This window comes from Tamandua tetradactyla, chromosome 2 (genome assembly GCF_023851605.1).
Source record: "Tamandua tetradactyla isolate mTamTet1 chromosome 2, mTamTet1.pri, whole genome shotgun sequence".
NCBI classification, from domain to species: Eukaryota; Metazoa; Chordata; class Mammalia; order Pilosa; family Myrmecophagidae; genus Tamandua; species Tamandua tetradactyla.
The window spans coordinates 38,330,330-38,352,707 of NC_135328.1; the positions used below are offsets into that span (position 1 = coordinate 38,330,330).

The window sequence follows — 22,378 nt, forward strand, 5'->3', positions numbered from 1 at the left end:
ATTTGGGAGATGCATGGTTTAGTCCTCACATCACATATGAGGGGGTAGACTTGAGGGAATTTGTAAGCCGCTGGTCTGTTTCTGAAAGTCAGTCTTATCGCTTTTACTATGCTCCACAAGAATTCGATCCCACCAAAAAATGATTAAACCATACTGAGAAAGAGCATGACTGTGTCCTAAATTCCTCCCCATCACTTCCCTTCCATCCTTTCCCCCCATCCTCTTGCTGTCACCCACTCTCCCATAGGGAACCTCTCAGATAACCCTAACCATGAAAACATTGGTAATGACTCTAACAAATGTCATTTGGTTGGGGCCTTATTATATTCTAGACACTGTGTTGAATGATTTAATATGATCCTTGTCTCCTCCCTCTAAGGTCAATATCATTTTCATTTCACCCAATATAAGCAAACTCACCCAAGATCTCACAGCTGGCAGGTGGCAGAGTGAGCTTTTGAACTGAGATTTCTGCTCCCAAAGCCTGGGCTGAAAGATACAAGGCTGGAGATCATCTAATGCAGTCAGCTCCATCCACAGGTGGGGACACTGAAGCATGAGAGAGGAAGCGCCTCCCCAAGCCCATGGAACCAGTTCTCCTGCCTAACACATGATCCTTTTTCCTTTCTTCTTCAAAGCAACTTCATACTCAATGTATATCGTGGGGCAATTGTGTGTGTGTGTGTTTTGGAGGCCGTCAGGATAGTAAAGGAGGGTGAGAGAGGATTCCCACAAAGGCAATGCTTAACTTCAAAAAGAAAGCCACAAACTTTAATGTTTTTCTCTTCCGCCTCATCTTAAATCCTGCAAATCTGGCTTCAGTCTTCACCCGTCTTCTCCTCTGTCATCACCTGCCCTTCTGCCTTCAGCCCCCTCAGTGGGGCAGGCCTTGCTGCAGCCCTCCCCCCATGCCTTCCATCCAAGCTTCTTTTTTATAATCTCAATTTAATTGGTTCGCCCACCCTGCTGGGATGCTTAATTGGGCATAAGTGTATCCCACAGATCCTGTGTCTTTGTTAGTTCTGTCTTCTTCTCTAAGGGAATTTGCTTGCTCTGTGGACTCAGAAGGAAAAGATATATTTTCATATTTTTTTCATTTACTGAAAATGTACATGAAATGGTGTCTGGGCCAGCAGAGTTGTTAGATAATATGACAAGCGAGACCTTCTTTCTCTCATGTTGCTTTCCTTGTTTTCTGACAAGCGAGACCTTCTTTCTCTTACGTTGCTTTCCTTGTTTTCTTTAGGTGGTCTATTGCCGTAGAAAGGGTGATACACTTGGTTCTGATTTAAGTCCCACCAGTTACTTGATGCATGATCCTGAGCAAATAACTGAATCTCTTTGGCATTATGTTTGACTATTTGCGAATTGAGCACATTATTTTTGATGATTTCTACGAATGGAGTCAGTGATGCTTTTACTACAGGGGTCAGCAAACCACAGCCTGTGGACTAAATCTGGCCTAAGGCCCATTTTTGTAAATAAAGTTTTATTCATACTTGTTTGCGTATTGGCTGTGGCTGTTTCATGCTACCATGGCACAGTTGAGTAGCTGCAACAGCTACCTTATGATCTGCAAAGCCTAAACTATTTTCTATCTGGTTTGTTTTTTTTTTTTTTTTTTACAGAAAATGTTTGGAAGTCACAGTGTTTTGTAACCTTATTGTGAAAGGGGCACCCCATCACTTTTTTATGTGCTCTAGTCATTGGAAGCCTGTTCCTTGCTCCAGCCCACCGTCAGTGGGAAGGTATCACCCAATGACATGTACACCAGGAGGAGGCAGGGGCCATTAGGAGCCTGTTACTAGCTACCCCACCACACCTACAAAATTCCCTTCAGCTGGCATTCACCTCCCCTCCCCTGTGCCCGGATTGGGCAGCCCACTTGCTCTATCTTGTCCCCTTCTGCACCTCCTTCTTTGTACAGCTCTATCTAATTCGGCTCTTCCCATTACATATTCTAAAGCCCCCTCTCACTCTGCTCCTGTCCTTTCCTCCATGTAGAGAATTTTGTTGTGGTTTGCTTTGTTTTTAACCACACTTTTGTTAATCTAGCTCCCATGCCACCTTCAAAACTACGACCTTCTCTGTGACGCTTTGCATATCCATCTTCTGTGTTACACTCCTCACTTTACAATAAATGGAAGATGTTTTGTCTGCTTGGCCAGATTGTCAGCTTCTTTAGGACAGGGATTCTGATATGTTCATTCTTTTCCTACAGACTTCACAATTTGCACTTAATAGGTGACCTGTAAGGGTTCACTGAGTGCAGTAGATTGATTTAATTTGTACCTACTATGTGCAAGGCACTGAGTTGACTTTGCATAAAATGTGAACTATGGTATGAAACATGGACAGAAATTCCTTAAGGAGACACAGACAATAAACACTGAGGCTTGTAAATGTAATCCAATTTTAAAGCTTTTTTTTCAGATTCAGTTTTCTCTGCAGTAGGATCAGATTCCATCACTGAATTACTGGGGCATATTCCAGCCTGAGTTCCACCTCTTGCCCTGTGTCCCTTGCTTCATTCATCCCTCCCATCTTGTGGCAGGAGAGAGAGACCTTTTTGTTAAACTGTGGTTCCCATCATTTATCTAAGTTGACATTTCTACCCCATTGGCTGGTCTGTTTTTCTTAAGGGACTGAGAGCTTGTAACTCAGGCAGATCAGAGAGCTGGGTTTTCCAGGGAGCGCTACATCTTTGGTAGGAATAGTAATTGTCATTTAAGCAAAAGCCACCTGAACCAAAGTGCTCTAAATTTCTACTTGTACTCAGTTTGCATGCTCCTTGTTCACTGTCTCTGAACCTTTAATGATCTACATTTCCAGAAACGTGTGAGGAAATAAAGTTATAAAATAACCCTTCCCATTGGATTAGTGCTTTTCAATTTCCAAAGGAATTTCTACATCCTGTTTCATGCAATCCTTGCAACAGGAATAGGATATAGATAATATTAATTAGATTTTATAGATGAGGGAATTAAGGTTCAGAGAGGTGACCTGCCTTGCCCAGGATTACACCACATGTTTGGCAATAAGCAGGCAAGACTTTGAGTTGGGCTCCAAGTTCAGTGCTCTTTGATCTTGATCTACTTTATCATTACAGCAAGGAAAAGTAGAAATTCTACCCCAGTCTTCAGAGCTTAGCTTAATTTCTTCCAAATAATATGTGCTCAATAAAAATGTGTTAGATTTTTAAATTAAACTGAGCTCTAGGCCATTTTTTTTAAAATTTTGAAACCATCTTAGAACCAATCTCCGCTTGTTTTGTGCCTTAGGTTCTCTTCATTGTCCTTTCTACTACCCTCCCATCTTGTTTCCCTTCCTTTCCTCCTTCCATCCATTTGCTTATTCATTTGTCTGGCTAGAATTCTTATGACTCCTACTAGGTAATAGGCACTAAGCTGTTTCCTGGGAAAAAAATTAAAACTAAGGATATTCCATATCTTTGGTATTATTCTCAGTCTTATGAGGGAGGTCAACAAGCAATGGGATGCAATGGTACTTGAGAACTAGATTCTGGGATAGGTAGAAGATAAAAATCCCCTGTCACAGAGCTGGGTTGATAATCAGATGAGAAAGTCAGCATGACATTCTTTGTGGACAATAAAATGCCATGAAAAGCTTTACCGTCATTACTGAGATTGTCATCACCATCATCATCCTTTCATTATCGCTATTCTTATTCTTATTCTTTATGTTTTTCTTAGTTTCTCTACCTATAACCTAGTAAAAATTACCCCTGGTTTTTATATCCCTTGTGAGGGCAGGGACTGTGCCTATTTGATTCACCATAACATTCCTAGTGATGAGAACAGTAAATATTCATTGGCTGAAAAGGATTGAGTGCTTTGGACCAAAGTATCCCTGACAAATATTAAAAGTGATCGCAGACATCTCTCTACTAAGGGTGGATGCCTGGATGTGGTGGTTGGGTGGACTTTGGCTTGGGGGCAGAAGTGGTAAGTTGAAGAGTCTCGCTCATCTCTCCTGCAGGGAGTTTGCCCGTTGGAAGGTGAGAAACACAGCCATTGAAAGGAGAGATCTGGTCCGTCACCCAGTGCCCCTCATGCCGGAATTTCAAAGGAGCATCCGCCTGCTTGGCAGGAGACCCACCACTCAACAGTTCATCGACACCATCATCAAAAAGTACGGCACCCACCTCCTCATCTCTGCCACCTTGGGAGGTAGGTCAGCAGCCACTGGGCCATTGGCCTATCATGACCTGGGGTCTGGGATAGAAGTGGGGAGGGTACACAGTTCCATGGGATCAAAGCCTTCTTATGTGCTCAACCATCAGGCATCATGAAAAAAGTATACATCTCCAGATAAACCAAATTGTCTTGGTTGTTGTGATCATATCTAAGCAGGTGAATTACTTCTATGGGACAGTTTAACTTGAGAGTTTGCTAATTTTTGTGGGAATACAATTTAACCTTAGAATTTACACAGTTGATTGGGAATGCTTAATCTGATCATTGCTTCTGTCCCTTTGGAATATAGTCTAATCTGAGGAGATAATTAAATTTTAGATATGGTTTAGGGAATTGGCTCCATTTACTTAAGTCTACCTTGGGGACTTGAAGTTATCATCTTACAAATGGGATGTCATTTGTATCCGATATAGGCCTGGACTAGTTAATAGGAAAACAGAATAATTGCTTTGCCCTTATCAGCCTTATCCATCCTTCCCACCAGATCCAATCAACTTTTCAGTCAGTGATAATAAGAGGGAAAAAGGGAAGTGGATAAAGGAAAGGAAAGTAGTGCAAAGAAAAATGGGAAATATTACAGACTGGTGCATTTAGATGCTTACAAATCTTGCCTGCATACATTATTTGATATTATGGGTAGAAATCCCTTGGAGATCGTTTTCTGCCATACTGACTGGATCCACTGAACTTTAAGAAAGCCCCTTTAGTGGTGGAGTGCAAAACCATCTGCTTAGAGAGCTGTTGAGTTGCATTTAGATTTGGCCCGTGCCGGCCGATAAACGATTGACACAATAGTGGAGGCAGGGTAAACAGAGTAAATTGCAACAGCGTATTCTTCTTCAGAGAAGGGTTCAACACTATTGACTGGGGTAGTTAGGCAGTCTTCATGGACAAAGTGGCAGTTTAGCCCAGTAGGATCTAGCTAAGTAGAAGGAAGGTGGCAGAACTTTCCAGACAGACCATACAGTATACATTTTGAGAATACCAGTAATTCAGTAATATGTGAAGTATGTTAGTAATTTAGTAATCTATGGAGTTTTGTGGGGAATGTGGATGAAGAATTGGTTGGGCAAATTCATTCACTCTCTCACAATAATATTAAGTACTAACTATTGAGTATTTGTCACATAAGAAGCATTGTACATTGTCTCTAGTCCTCAAAAACTGCAACTCATATTATTTCCATTTTATAGATGAGGAAGCCGAGACTCAAGAGGTAAAATATCTTCTTCCAGGTTTTATAGCTAGTAAGTGACAAAGCTAAATTGTGAATTAGGGTTTTCTGTTCACAAAGCCTACATTTTGTTTTGTTCTGTTTGTGGTTTTACTCAACATCAGTGTGTTAGTCAGGGTTCTCTAGAGAAACAGAACCAACAACAGAGATCTGTAAATATGAGATTTTTAAAGGTGTCTCATGCAACTGTGGAAGGAAGAGTTCAAACTCTGTAGGGCAAGTTGTGAAGCTGGCGACTCTGTGAAGGGTCTGGATGAACTCCTCAGGAGAGGTTTGCTGGCCGAAGAAACAGTGAAAGAATCTCTCTTTTTCCTTAACAGTCTTCAACTGATTGGATTATCTCATTGTGGAAGACACTCCTTAGTTGAGCACAGATAGAATCAGCCACAGATGCAGTCAACTGACTGATGATTTAATACACCAGCTCTCTGGTTTATCAACCAGCTTTGAAATATCCTTGCAGCAAAGGTCAGGCCAGTGCTCGCCTGACCAGACCAGTGGGCATAACCACTTGGCCAAGTTGACACCAGAACCTAACCATCACAATCCCTCACTTATTTCACTAACTCAGCTCCCTACCCACCCACTCCAACAACCAACCAACCAACATGTGTTTGTTGTCTATTGCTGGCCAGGCATTGAGTTAAGAAGAACTTTGAATTTTCAATCATGCAGTGTAAATTCTATTCTGTTAGAAAGTGAAATGGAATTCACCTCTACTTTGAGTGTGGTATTACACTATATCCTTTCTTTTGAACTTCTCCCACTTCCCATTTCACTTGATAAAAAATCGTTGGAACCAATTTAATTCTTTCATTAAAAGCTATGTTCTGTCTGAGTCCCTGGAAATCCCAACTAAGACCTTTCTTTTTTCGTGAAATATATTTTTAATTTCTTCAAGGAGAGGCGGTGAATTATTCACAGAGCCTTGTTCTTCCCCTGTTTTTACAGCACAACATTTTAAAATATGCAAATTGTTGGATTGAGATCTGGTTTTAGGCAGCAGGCCCTGAATGCTCACTCAGTTCTCAATTTACAGGAGTAGAGAGAGGAAAGGGGAAGAGGTTTACTATTGACTGAACACTTATGTTCCAGAAACTGTGTGAGATCCTTGTTACACCATCATTTGTTTCATTCATTTATGCAGAAATATTTCCTAAGAGCCAACTCATATAAAATGAGAGAAAGGGAGATAATAAGTTGTAGTGAATGAAAGAGCAGGCTCTCGGTGTGGTTGCCTGGATTCAAATTTGTCCCCAGTTCACCAGCTTTGGATCACTTTGACAAGTTACTCCACACATGAAGTCTCAGTTTCCTCTTTTATAAATAACCATGGTCGTAGTACTTCCTTCATGGCTATTATGAGGATTAAATAAATGATGTATTAAGAGTGCTTAGTGCAGTGTCTGGCAACTATCAAAGTGTTATTCTTATTTAACGAGCCAGAGGAACTTGGGGACTCAGGACTGAAGTTCCTTTCTGCCTCTCATTATGGGTGGGAGACCTTAACAAATTCACTTTCCTGTCTGGATATCTGTTTTCCCATCTGTATACAGAAGGCACAGAAAATTTAATTTGCTGTATTTTTTTTTCTAAGAAGAACACTTTATTTGTTTAGAAGAAATCTTTTGATAAACTGAGGCGTCATGTGAGATCCCAAGGCCATACTTAAACAACTAAAGATGATCCTTAAAGTGCCACAAACAGGACATGGGAACACATTTGTTGGCTGTTAATGGAGGGAAAGGGGAAGGAAAGAGAGAGTGAAAGAGGAAATGGATCTTGTGGGATGATTGACAACTAAGTCATTTCCTTAGGACCCCCGAGTTTTTCGTGAAATCTGTTACGCTCACAAAAGCCTAGGTACAAATGCTATTCTCATGGAAGTTGATTCAGGAAAATATTCTGGGTCTAGAACGATACACATTAAACAAGGACAGCAATTTTCCTTAATCCCTTTTGAACATAGTGTAGGCCAAGAAAAGGCTTGGAGACTGTGTGTCTATGCAATATGTAAGATTAAGCTTATATGAATGCAAGGGTATGTATTTCTCTGTGCACAGATAAATGTGCACAAATGCCTACCTATGCTTGGATGTAAGTTAACTTAAGTACAAACACATGTATACATATGCATTGTACACATGCATGGAATAGGTACATATATGTGTATATGTGAGTTTGCATATTTATGTGAATATGCGTTATTTATTTGTGTTTGTATTCATTATCCCCATCCCACATTTAGGGAGATCTCCCCTTTGCTAAGAGGAAGGCTGAAAATCACAGAGGCTCAAAAGGGAAGGATGAGGAACATCTCAGAGGCCTAAAGTCCATACATACTCAGCCCCATCTAAGAGCAATATTGCCTATTAATTCAAAAGGCAAAATGAGCAGCTCCTGCCCCATCACCCAACTCATGTGTGTCTGAGTCCCACTTTATTTCCCTCTGCTAGAAGGTGCTACCGAGCGTGAGGTAAAGTCCCCTGGAGGACTGAAAGATGAGGAAAGGCCTTTGTGGGGTGAAGAAGCAATTTGCAGGAATGCCCAAATGGGAAAGCAACTCCAAATAGAGCACTCTTTTAATAAACAAGAAATTAAGTCTTAATAATGCTGCAAGAAGCCCATTAACCCCTCTTGATCTGAGGTTTGCTTCTGCCAGTTCTCAGTCCAGAGGGAACTGAAGTTCTTTCACCTTCTCTCTCACAGGGCCCTTAGAGAGCCTGAGCTGACAATTAAAATATTTATTTTCTTTACCTTATGGCTGTAACTTTCAGAATATTCACTTACTTATTTACCTGTCTACCCATCTATCTACAGCATCTATCTATTCAATCATTTAACTCCCCAACCATCCCTCTATCTACTCAGTTATCCATCTAATGAGGGGAGATCATGTCCTAATATGAACCAGTGAAGTCTACTGGAAATGTGCAAGCATGAGTGCTTTATCCAATACTCTTCTCAAGACTAGGCCTAGGAAACCTGAAGATTAAGGTGATTACTTCTCTGGTGGAGGTGAAGGGGTGTTTGGGAAGGCTTTACTGGGGAGATGATTCCTGAGCAGGTTCTGAACAGTAGAGGAGTTTGCCAGGTCAAGGACAGAGGAAGGAGTTAAATAAAGAGGTGACATTTGATTTGGACTTAGAGGGTGAAGTAAGATTTTGATAGTAAGATATTTAAGGAAGGGACAGGATGGAATTCCAAGCATAGGAAAGAGTCTGAGGAAGGCCTTGTGGGGAGATTGGCAAGAGTAAATCAGAGACAGAGTGAAGGGTTTGGGTGGGTCAAGTGAAGGAAACAGGGCTATAAGGTAAATACGATCGGTAACCCCATTTTACACATGAAGAGAAAGAAAGACCAAGTAATTGGCTCACTTAGCTAGTTTGAGTCCGATAGTCTGACTCCAGAGTCTGTACTTTTAATTACTCTTCCAAATTGTTTTTGAGTGCTACTGTGTACCAGGCATCGTTCTAAGGATTTTACCTGTATTCACTAATAATATTCTTCTTATGGAATAGATGATGTTTTTCCTCATAATTTTGCTACTGAATTAACTGAGAAACAGAGGTTATGAAACATACCCATAATTTAGCAGGGCTAGGCATCTGTGCATGCATTTCTAAGGAAAACTTCATGGAGGAAAGTGTAGATGCTTGTGTATTCATATCTCTGCTATCTATCTACCTATCTATGTATCTATCTATCATCTATCTACCCAACCATCTATTGATCCATATATCCATCTACCCATCCATGCAAGTATCTATCTCTACCTCTCTTTCTCTCTTTCTATCCATCTAATCATTTGTTTACCTAATCACTCTCTTTTAAAAGATCTGACTCTGGTTACCCTCTCTTCTCCTTTACCATCTCAGAACCTGTCCTCTCCTCTATCTTACGCTCACATGTACGGAGGGCTGGCTCATAGTGGGCACTTATGTATTATTTCTTGAACTAATGAAGCACTAATGAATTAACTATTTACTTACTATCCACTGTATGCCTGGCACTGGACTACCTGAAGATGATAAGACAGAGGTTAATATATACAGTCTCTCTTCACAGAGCTGACAGTTCAGTTTTTATTCTCTATATGGCAGCACCTTTTTTCCTTTCTGTCTGTCTCAATTTCTAAACCATCTGTGTCTCATCTGTGTCTCTATCCTATATATCTATTAATCTCCCTATCTCTCGATCTATCAATCAGTCAATCAATCTATCTACCTACCTACCTACCTACCTGATCTATCTATCTAAAAAGGGGTAGAGGGAGGAGAAAGAGACAAAGTAGAGGTGAATGAAAGAATAAAGAGGAGACTGAGAATAGGAAAAGGAGGAACTAGATGGTAATGAGGAAACAGAGGAGGAGAAAGAAACGGGAAGGGATCATCTATGCATCTGTGCCAAATCCATAATTTTATAGAAGAGACTTAGCTTCAAAGAGAGGAGGTGAGTTGTGTTGGAAGATGATGCTTGTGAGAAATATGAAGTAGATTAATAGAGACTAGACTCAATGACTAAGGGTTTTTCTATGATCCTTGTTCTAATGGAGCCACCTCTGGACTGTTTTTCTTAATTATGCCTTTGATTTTCAGATGCTGGAGGAAGTTTAGATAAAATTAGGTGAAATTCAAGACTGCTTTCAGCATCCACCCTGGGGTCCTCTCTCCTCACTAGAAAGGAAAATAAACAAAACCAAAAACAGCCTACCTGAGCCTTGTTCCATTCCTATGCAGGAGAGGAGGCCTTGACCATGTACATGGACAAAAGTCGCCTCGACAGGAAGTCAGGGAATGCCACTCAAAGTGTTGAAGCTCTGCACCAGCTTGCATCATCCTACTTTGTTGACCGTGATGGCACCATGAGGAGGCTCCATGAGATCCAGATATCAACTGGAGCAATCAAGGTACAGTTTAAGGATAGTTTGGGGTGGTGGGTCTTTAAGATAGTGCATGGTAGAAATTCTGAGAGTGGTTGGACAAAATCTCTGACTTCATTACTGTTTAGCTTACGGTCTACCCCGAGACCCACACTGACTGATGTTGCCAGGTACCCTTTAAAGGCACAAGGATCCTTAGGTTGACCAGATGTACTGATTTACTGGGACTCCAGGCTATGATCTTGGTATAATCATCACCTGTTCTCTCATTTACTCCTAAATTTCTCCTTTTTGGAAGATTTTTGGGCCCCCTTTCTAGGTGAAGAAACTGAAGCTACTGAAGGGCAAATGCTTTCCCCAAGGTCACAAAGATAATAAGAGTCAAATTTCCAACACAAACATAACTTCTGATTCCTACAACTGTAATTTTTAAAACACCTGTGTTTTCATTTCCCACCAGTCTCATTTTATAGATGGATAAACTGAAGCCATGGGTTAAAGTCTCTTGCTCAAGGTTGCATACTCCCAAAGTGAGAGGGAGACTAGAGAATAGAACCCAACTTTCTGGAGCAAATTTTGTATGTAAAGGCCAGATAATAAAAATGTTAGGATCTGTGGATGCTGTGGTCTTTGTTGTCACAACTCAGCTCTGCCATCGTAGCACAAAAGAAATGATGCACAATGTTTAAACAAATGGCACCGATGTATTCCAGCAGAACTTTATTCACAAAAACAAAGGATGTTTAGTTTGCTGACCCATGTTGTTCTAGAATAGCACTTTTCAATGAAGCTTCTGTGATGATGGAAACACTTTGTATCTGTTCTGGCTAAGACAGAAGCCACTAGTCTCTAGTTACTGAGCACTTGAAATGTGGCCATTTAGGAGCTAAATGTGTCATTTCATTTCATTGAAATTACTTTAAGTTTAAATGGCCTCATGTGACTAGTGACCCTATTGGATAGAGCAGCTTCAAAAAAATCATAAAACAGATTCCACTGTAAATATAATCAATTCAGAGATTACCTCTACAAAGAGAGTGTGGGAGTGCATTTTTAATGTAAAGGATTAATTCTTCCAAGGGTTCCAATGAAGATTTTTCACCTAAAATTTTCTTAAGCCAGATTAAGCCTGCATTTTACTTCAGTCATCACTCTAATTTCTCATGAATAATATTCATTCAGACTTAGCCTCTTAACATTAAGACTTTCAAAAATATCTCTAGGGAAAAGGAGGTATTAAAAAACAAAAATGACAACAACCACAACAAAAACAATGGAAGGAGAGTCAGGCAGAAATTGACCAAAGGAAGAGAAAACTGTGGGAGGGAGAGAGTTCCTGAGGAGGGAGGGAGCCAAGAGAGAAATAAATCAGATAGACAAACAAAGGGCCAGCTTATCCGAGAAGAATCACCTATATTGGGGGGATTATGTTGTTAGGGAACTTGGCGCAGAGAGAAGAATCTCTATGAAGCCATCAGAGTCAGAGTGCGGCAAAGGCCTGGTTTTCATTATCACCAAATGGCTCTATCCCTCTCTGGATGGGATGTGGAATTGAGATATCGAAGCTCTGACAGAAGATAATCCTCTTTTGCACATCCTGGAAGTGCAGCCTGCCTCCTTCGGAGGAATTTCTTAGAGAAATTGAACAGAGGCCATTCAAAAAAGCCATTCTTAGGCTGGACATTAGCCGCCTCCTGCACACCATCTGAGACTTTTTCTTGCCACTACCTCAAGACCTAGCTGCCAAGGCTTTGTCTCACTGTCAGCTTTGTCTAAGGCCAGCAGCTGATCCAGGTGGGATGTTTTGCCCAGGAATTCTTTTTCCTATCACTAGCAAAATAAATTGGTCATTTTGACTCTCCCTTAATAATAAGCATATTATTATTTAGTACAAAGGAGGGTACGTTATTTAAAAATCATCTTCCATTTATTATGTTTCCTAAATGCTAAACACTTAAAAATATGACTTTCCATTCCCAATGAGGTAGGTAAGAGCATACTGATATTTTATTGGTGGGGATATTGAGGTTTAGAGAAGGAAAAGAACTCTTTCAAGGTTTCAGAGCTGGAATATGGCAGAGCTGGCATCTGAAAGTATATTTGGCTGTTTTCCATGTCATCACTGCCTGTAATAATGCAGACTGTGCTTTTATAATAGAATGCAAACCCCATAACAACCTTACAGATGATTGTATTAAATAATATGAAGTGAAGGCTAAAAGGGATGAAGAGATCTCGTTTCATACAAAGAAATTCGTATTTCAAGTTTAACCTTTTAAATAGCTCCCCTATTGTCTACCATCTCGAGTCTTCTAAGACAAGGTCTTGGAAAGACAATGCCATAAGATTGGGGTGTTTGGTCATATGGTAGCACTTACTAGGCTAGTTGCTGAAATTCCTTTTGGAAAATGGGGATAATTTTATTGTTCTTGCCTAATAATAATATTTATGGACTCATTCCAATTTTTAAAAAGTTTGTGTTGGTAAGATGCCTATTACTGAAACATATGTCACGTGGCAGGCACTTACAACCATCATACCTAGTTTTCACAACATCCCTAGAAGGCATTTACAAGCTTCAGTTTGCAGAGGCTTAGAGAAGTTAAAGGACTTTCTTAAGTCCCCCAGCAAATTAATGGCCTAGCTGCTATTTAACCTCCGGTTTTCCCAATTTCAAAGCCCATGCTTTTGAAATATATTACCATACTTCAACTTATTATTTCATGCAATACTTAAAACAACCTTTGTGGGCAGGCCATGGTGTCTCAGCAGGCAGAGTTCTCGCCTGCCATGCCAGAGATCCAGGTTCGATTCCCAGTTCCTGCCCATGATAAAAAAAAAAACCCAACCTTTGTGAAGTGAGAGCTAGGGCACAAACCTGGGCAGTTTAGTTGCATCCTGTGTATTTGATCGCTCTGCTGTCCTGTCTGGACAACCCAGTGTTGGTGACAGACAAGTACTGTCTCTGGCACCTGTGAGACAATCAGGAAGTGGCTGCTGGCTCAGGACAGACCTGCTCTGCTGGGTTTGCTCTGCTAGGGGCTGATTCCACAGGATCAGTTGCAGACAAGGGCACCTGTCTCACACCTCTGTCATTTGTTGTCCACTCCAGGTCACAGAGACACGCACTGGGCCTCTGGGCTGTAACAGCTATGACAATCTGGACTCTGTGAGTTCCGTCCTTCTGCAAAGCACGGAGAGCAAACTGCATCTTCAAGGTAAGAAGCAGATGGAAATGTTGGGGCTGGGGGAGAAAGGAAGGAGGGGGAAGGAGCAAGGTGGGGTATGAGGAAGGAGAGATTCAGTAGAGGAGCCACATGGATGATGTGGAGAGAGAATGAAAAATATGAAAGTCAGTAAAATCAAAGAAAACTATGGATATGGAAATTAGTGCAGTTAATGATAAGATGCACTTTGTTAAAAGTTTTAACATATATAATATAGTAAATCCATGGTTATTAATTTTTTTCCAACAGAAAGTATGGAAATATGAGCTTTATCTGATTATTTTGATGAAAATATTTAAGCGCTGTTATTTACAGTTGCCCTGGACATAGAATATATTGAAGTTTCATATCATAGCACCTGAAATTTCTACATAATTGTTTTTTATTTTTAATATGTTTTGGCATGTGTTATTTGAATTCCAAGAAATATAGGGCATTTTATATATTTCTTGGGTCCTATACAATCCCCCTTCCCTCTTATTTACTAGTCATCTGTAGAATATGCACACATGTACACATGTGCATATACATACAGATATACATATGCACATGTATACATATATATACGTATATGTGTGTGTGCTTTTAGCAGAGTTTAGAAATGACAAAACTCAGTCCTGGCTGGAGTATAGAGACACACTTCTAGAAACTGCTAGTCAGAATGCAACCATTATAGGGAATAACTTGATATTTTTTTCAACAAATATTCATTTGATGTCTATGAGATATCAGGTTCATGTTAGGTGTTCCATATGTGCTCATGACCTTAAGGAAAATTTACCCATTCAAACAGTAATTTCATCCTCATTATTAATTCATCATAAAATGGTTACAGGAGACAAATGACAAGGCTCTAAGAACAGAGCGAGCTGTGCATAAAAGTATAATTTGTAATAGCACTAAACAATGTAAAAATCTGAGCTTTCCAAAGGGTGTGGATACATGAATTATGTTGCATCCTTAATACATAATACTAGGCAGATGCTGAAATGTTGTTTATAAAGAAATTCCAACATGTGAAAATGGTTTGATATAATGTTAATTTAAAGTGGAAGATTTCAAATGCAAGTGAATGTATGGCATTATCTTAACGATGTAAAGCAATACATAAAAAATAATACCAGGGTGCACAGGGTGGTTCAGTGGTAGAGTGCTCGCCTTTCATGCGGGAGGTCTGGGTTCGAGTCCCAGACCATGCACCACCACCTCCCCCCCCAAATAATATCACAGGGACCTTAAAAGAGGTTACCTCTGGACAGTTAGGTTATAGATGATCTGTTTCAGGCTTTCAGTTCCTTTTCTAACTTTTATGCATTGATCATGTATTAACTTTATAGTCAGAAAAAAAAATGACGTGCTCTAACTTTGGGCGGATGAGAAATGTGGCCTTCTAGAAAGGTATATGATAAAGGTGACTCTGAATGTCAGTGGGAGGAAAGCTGTGCTGAGATTGGCAGGTAGAGCTAAGCAAAGCCTAATATGGCTTTTATATTCTAGTTCCTTGGCAACTCTTTGATTCATGCTCCTGTTATAGAAGATGGTTAGAAAATGGTATGGGAAGGGCTTGGTAGTGTCTCTTGAAAGCAGTGACTGAAAAGCCCGCAGGAAAATTCAGGCCAAGAAAGTGGTACAGTGTTAAAACACAATAAAACAAATTCTCAAACACATGAGGAATAACCTCACCCTCTTTGGGAGAGAAAAAAGCAGACAGATGGTTTTAGGAATGCATAGAGAAAAAAGTAAAAGGCAGACAGCCATGCCTTGGGTATATCAGGATTTTAGTCTTGTAAGTTCACTATGATACTTAAAGCAAACTTGCTAAGAGCCAGAGTTTGAACCTGGACAGTTTGACTTCAGTCTGTGTGCTTGAGCACTCTGCACTCCCATGTCGTAGATGTTGAGAGCAGAGAGTTTTGAGTAATAAATGGAGTAAACTTAAAAGGCGTTACGTGAACAAGATGTTATTACTAAGGAAGCTGTTGAGCTCTTAGAAACATTTAGAGGTGAATTTACCATAAAGTTATTAAAGCTTAAGGTCCAGGACTGTCTTACTTTCCAAGTCCCTATCTTTTTTCATTCTAAAGAAATATGCACTTTAATATCTAATTTTGAATTCATTGTCTTAAAGGGCAGCCAGTGTATCAAGTTTAGGCCTCCAAAATTAAAATCATCCATTGGTTACATTATTAGAAATATGCTACTCACAAAAAAAGGAGGTGACAATCTCTGTCCTGCTCTAGACTGGTCAGAACACACGTGGAAGAACAGATCCAGTTCTGAGCATCACACTTCAAAAGGCACACTGATTTGAGAAGCTACAGTGTGTTTATAGGAGGGTGTCCTATGGTGACTAGCTAAAGATGGTTAACCTATAGTAAAAAGGACCTGTATGCAGATTCCTGAAGAGCTGCCTTTCAGGAAGGATAGTGGACTTCCTTTGTATGGATAAGTGAGGCCAAATCTGATCTAGTGGGGAAAATTACAGCTTTTCACTCAAAATAAAATAGATCCTTTTGTAAATTAATGTCTAAACTTGAAATGGTATGCTAAAGGGTTTAGTGACTCTGTGTCTTTAGACTGTTACAAGACATTTCATGGGAGAGACAAGACACTACCAGCATCCAAATCTTAAAAGGCATTTGCAGCACATTAATGAGTTGAACATTAACTTGAGAGCAATGGACACCATGGAATGAATACCATGGAAGTGTTTTAAGCAAAGAAGTAGCACGAAGAGATTGATGTTTTGGAACATCACTCTGGCTGCAGAGAGGGGTAGATTAGAGGCTGGTGACCGCTTAGGTGACTGTTACTGTGTCCAAGATGAGATGTTATAGATTAAAACTGTGGAGGTGGCATTTGAAATGGAGCAAATTAGACCAATTCTACAGAAACTTAGAAAGGCACATTGACCAGGATTTCATGAAAAACCATGGGGAATTTAGATAACTGGGTGAACAGGATGTGAGAAAGAAATAGAGAGAAAGGATGGACAAATGCGTATGATTCAATTTAATATATAATTTAATAGAAATAATAAAAGTAATATACAATACTATGGGGATGCAAGAAAAAGGAGTATTAACTGTCTGGCCAGCTAGAGGAGTCAAAGAAGAATTTAAAAAGAGATCAGAGGAAGAATAATATTCTCTAGGTAGAAAAGAAAGTATCTTAAATTTAATGCTGAAGAATTTTGAATAGGCAGATTTTTTTCAATAGGCTACAAAAAGCCCTAAGTGCAAAGAAAGCAATTTATAAATTTGACTAAATTAAAATTCATAATTGCTGTTTATCAGAAGTTGTCATGAACTGAATGAAAATGCGAGTGACAGAGTGGAAGGGCAAATGCTTTAAAAGAACTCTTGTAAAAATATATAAAGGGGTGGGCCACGGTGGCTCAGCAGGTAAGAGTGCTTGCCTGCCATGCCCGAGGACCCGGGTTCAATTTCGGTGCCTGCCCATGTTAAAAAAAAAAAAAAAAAAAAAAATAATATATATATATATATATATATATATATATATATATATATATATATATATATATAAAGAACTCTTAAAATGATGAGAAAAATACACACACACCAGTAAGAAAAGAAAATGGGCAAAGAGATGAACAAGCACTTCATAAACAAGAGTATCCAAGTGGCAGATGGACATTTGAAAAGGTGTTCAACTTTTCTAATTCTGAGGAACAAAACATAAATTAAAACCATGAGGCAATATTATTACAGAGCATCAGTAAGACTCAAATAAGCGGATCAGTGATGCCAAGAAGCAAAGATATGGAGCAGTGTGTACTTACATGGGGATTTAGACAAACTCATACTCCCCCTTTGTGGGAATATGCATTGATGTAACCAATTTGGAAAACTGTTTTGGTAGTATCTACTAAACATTAAATATGTCCTTCCCCCATCATCCAGCAATTGCAACTCTTAAGGATATATTAATAGAAATGTGCCCTGTGTTCACAAAATGTCATGAATCCTTATAGCAACTTTATTTAAAATAACCCCATACTGAAAATAACTGGAATGTTCATTAACAAGAGAATGGGTGAATAAAATTGTCCTACATTCATATGATGGGCTCTTTACAGAAATAATAAACATGTTTCATGCAATGATACGGAAGAATCTCCTGAACATAACATTGAGTGAAAAAATCCAGACACAAAAGAGTCCGTACTCTATGATTCTAATCCCATACACTTCAAAACAGAAAAAGCAAACATACATTGGTTTAGAGATCCAAAAAGCCAACCTTTAAAGAAGAATGCTGCAGTAATGGAAGGGAGCCCAAGTGAGGTTTTTGGGATGTTGGTTTCTTGATCTGGACAGCAGTGCATGGTGACATTCTCTCTATAAAAATCTTTCGATCTGGGAATGGGCCACGGTGGCTCAGCTGGTGGTTCAGCAGGCAGAGTTCTTGCCTGCCATGCCAGAGACCTGGGTTCGCTTCCCAGTGCTTGCTCATGCAAAAAAAAAAATCTTTCAAGCTGAACACATATGGTTTTCATGCACTTTTTTCTGTACATACAATATACATTTAGTTTTTTAAAACGTGTATTAATATTCTCTACTTTGATATCATTCGCAAAGAGAAAACATAAATAAAACAAAGAGGCAAGAAAGAGCAGGACGCAGTCTATCCTAGGTAGAGGACAGGTAGCTGGACGGGGGTAGAGGAGCCAGCAGTAACCACAGCTACTGTTCATTGAATGCTTCCCTACGTGCCAGGCACCATGCAGAGCTATTTATATTTATTACATTTTTAATTCTTACATGATTCCTGTGATGAAAGCATAAGCATCCTCCCCATTTCACAGATGAGAACGCTGGGGCTTAGAGGAAACCAGATTAGAGCGATTGCTCAAGAAGTGATTGAGCTGGAATTTTAACTGTCTGACTTCAGAGTGTGTTCTCTGAAAGGGCACTGCTCTCTACCTCCTCTCACAGAGGCTTGGACAGGAACTCTTCCAGAAGTTTATGTTGGTGGATTGAGGATGATACGAATGACACTCTAATGACTTTCACTTTGTGGTGTTATATGAGGTGTCTCTCAAAAGAGGGAAGAGGTAGAGGGAAGTGTAATACAGAAAGCAGAGGACTGAAGGACACCAAAAATGAAAAAGTATCATGGGAATAATCAGAGGTTATCAATAGTCACTGTAGCAACAGCAGAACTAGTAGGAATAAACACAAATGGCATAATGAAAATTTATTTTTATACTTCTCTCTCCAAGAAGCCCATTGAGTGTTTTACCAACATTGTCATGTAATTCAATCTAGTAACCATCTGACTATGTGTTTCGGTTTGCTAAAGTTGCCAGAATACAATGCATCAGAAATGGATTGGCTTTTACAAAGGCGGTTTACAGTTTACAAGTTTACAGTTCTAAAGCCATGAAAATGTCCAAATTAAAGCATCAAAAGGAAGATCCCTTCTCTGATAAAAGGCTGCTGGCATCTGGGGTTCCTCTGTCACATGGGAAGACACATGGCCATCATCTGCTGGTCCGTCTTTCCCAGGTTCCATTGCTTTCTGCTTCTGATACCAGTGGCTTTCTCTCTGAGTCTGTGCATCCTTTCTTAACATTTTTGGTTGTTTCTCTCTAAGCTTTCTTTCTCTGTGTGTCCTCTCTCCAGGTATCCCTCTGTCACTTATCCTCTCATAAAGGCCTCCGGTAAAGGATTAAGACCCACCTTGAATGGACTGGGCCATATCTCAAATGAAACAACCTAATCAAAAGGTCCCATGCACAGTAGATCTATACACCCAAGAATGGATTAAATGAACATGGCCTTTTCTGGGGTATTTATTTACAGCTCCAAACTACTGCATGAGGTATACAGGATCAGGGCTCTATCTCAGTAGCTCACTGACATGAAAAGGGATGCAGAGAGAAATTTTCAGAATATTTCAGAAGTGTAGGGGATGAGTCAGAAATAAATCCATTCATTCATTCGTTTGTTCATTCATCTATTCACCAATATTATTAAGTGTCACCTCTCTGTCAGACACTGTTTTAAGAGCTGGATATCCAGCAGTGAATAAAATAAGCTAAGTCTCTATCCTTTTGGAGTTTATATTAAGTATGTGGGTGTGGGAAGGAGAATAAATAATAAACAAATAGTCAATGAAATATATATATTTTTGCAATACGAGAGATAATGAGGGAACCAGTCATGTAGAAACTTTTAGACCATTGAAAAACCTTTAAAAAAATAAAAAATCCTTTTAGATTTTACTGTTGATGTAATGAGAGACCAGAGAAGAGTTTGAGAAGAGGAGTAACTTGTCTTGACCTACATTTTAAATGGCTAACTACGTCTACTGAATAGGTAAGACTATAGAGGCCAACAATACATACAAAGGGGTGGGCAGAAAAGGGAAAAGAGGGGAGGAGAAGGAGGAGAAGAGGAGGAAGAGGAGAGAGGGAGGAGATAGAAGAAGAAGAGTGGCAAGAAGAGGAGGCGGAAAGCGAGAAGATAGAAAGGGAGAAAAGGGAAGGGCAGGGGGGAGGAGACTGAAGAAGAGAAGTAGTAGCCAGAATCCTTTTCTCAGTAGCTAGAAGCACAAATGGAGGAAACACTGTTTCAGAAATCGTCCTAAAGAAGTAGCAGAAAGAAAGGAACAGAGAATGTTGTAAGAGTCTTTAAAAGTAACATTTTTTGAACTCTTACTCCTTAGACATTGTTAGGTGCTTTACACACATTCGCCCATTTATACCCTCCCACTAACTAAGAGGTAAGGATCATGCTACCCATTTTACAGATGAAGAAACTGAGCCTCAGTGATATAAAATCTCTTTCTCATGACACTGAGCTTTTGATTCATTGCCAGCTTCTGATTCCTGGTCCCCTTAGCCCCATCACCCCTCTCGTGGAGCTCTAAGTCAGCACAGCACACTCTACATGTGGATAGAGTGGGAATCCACCCCGACCAACGTCATAGTAGACAAAGACGAAACCAGACACAAATAGGACCCTTTTTTTGTGAGCCCACCTCCTCTCCCACACCCCTATCATCCGTGTGGCCTTGTGATCCCAGGGTGGCATCCTGAGTGATTGTGGCCAGTGCCTTTGGGGTGAGTCCTCATTAAAAATTAGCCCCGGCTCACAGGTAATGGCTTGTGACTAGGGCACCCCATTGTCTGATTAGCGGGAACCTGGGAAGCACTGACAGGAATTCATGCTTCTGCCTTCCTATGGCTCTGTCTGTGAGGCCTGTTCAATAGAAGAGGGACGTCTTCATGACAAACGAGATTGCTGACTTCTACCCAGCTGGCTGCCTCTAAATATTGGTTTTCGTTTATGAGCCAAAGGAACACCCTTCTGCCTTGCCAGAAGGAAGAGTGGGGTGCTTCTCCAGAAGTGGATTGAAGAAATCAGTCAAAGGCCCCAAAATCAAATGGAATGGGGAAGGTCAGGAGAGTAAGCTTGGTAGTGTCAAGACTGTGCACCACTTACTTAAGACGCAGGTAAGAACACCTCTGCCTCAGAGTTCTGCTTTCGGTTAGGAAATATACAGAAAACTGCTGACCTAAACATCAAGAGATCAGGCAGTAATAATAATCAAAGTAGTAAAAATAATAATAGCTCTGATTTGCTGGGTAATTCCTATGTGTCAGGTATAGAGCTAATTTCCTTATACATCAAAATCTCATGAAAGCCTCAAAACAACCCCATTTTCCAGATACAGAGTTTGTGGCCTGCAGAGTTTAAGTAACTATCTTGTAAGTGGCTAAGTGGGAATTTAAACCCAGGTCCACCCAATGCCAGTGCTCTCAATAAAGTGCCTTACTGCTTCTCGACCTAGGACACAGACATGATAGTCAAAGTTTTTATTATAGCAGGTGTTTACATAGTCCTTTACATGTGCCAGCACTATAAACCCTTATAGGTTCTGCTGTTTACTTTAGGGTGCCTATGATTTCCCTCAAATTATTTGCTGATTTGTTTATGCGTATACATATGCTGATTTCCAGGGGAGAAGATTCATAGCTGATTTTCAGGGGAAAAGATTCGTAGCTGTTCTTGTATTCTCAAAGAGATGTAGAACCAAAAAAGACCAAATGCCCTTTCAACAGACCATCATTATGGTTTGCAACATTCCAGGAGTCTGACTATTTAAAGTGCTGCCTCTGACCTGGAATAAAGTTCAGGCTCAGACTTGTGCAAGAAGGGGTGAAAATTCTTAGCAAATATGAACTGATGAGTGTAAACTGGGGCTAAGAAAAGGGATATGGGGAGTTATTTCCTGGTATGAGATCGTGTGGTGCTATACCTTTGAAATAAACTTGGGTCTGAGAACGCAGGATGGAAATCCTGATTGATAAATCTTCACTGTTGTGATTGCATCTATTTTAACAATGGTGTCCCATTAGATTTCTTGTCAATCCTGTTGATTGGGCAGAAATCAGGCAATAGGAAAGCCAAAACCTAAACAAGCCAACCATAGTAATTAGTTAAGTGGCTACACATCGGCATGGTACCTATTTATTTTTCAAAATTATTGAGTCAATCTTTATATTGAATCAGTATCCTGAAATTGCAATTCACCTGAGTCAAAATTAAGCTCTCCTTTTGCACTGGAAACATAACACTTTCAATGTGCCCTTGTTATATTCTGTATACATTCTTCCTTGCCTTATGCATACAATTGTGTGTACCAGCCACTAAATTGTAATAAGAACCTTGAGAATAGAGATTATATCACATTTTATTTGTGAATTATTCACTTCTCTTTAGCAATGTGATAAGCTCATTGAAGCTTAATAAATTGATTTAAACTGTTAAATTGTACTAGACCTTCT

The 22,378-nt window shown here is 39.9% G+C and overlaps 1 protein-coding gene across 1 annotated transcript in view; it reads left to right on the forward strand.

Moving 5' to 3' along the window:
- The window catches only part of BRINP1 (BMP/retinoic acid inducible neural specific 1), a 183,780-nt gene that overhangs the window by 119,020 nt on the left and 42,382 nt on the right, over positions 1-22,378 (forward strand). The window contains exons 3-5 of the mRNA XM_077133027.1: positions 4,000-4,190; positions 10,191-10,360; positions 13,446-13,551. Of these exons, the coding sequence (XP_076989142.1) occupies positions 4,000-4,190; positions 10,191-10,360; positions 13,446-13,551 (467 nt within the window). The remainder of the gene's footprint in view (positions 1-3,999; positions 4,191-10,190; positions 10,361-13,445; positions 13,552-22,378) is intronic.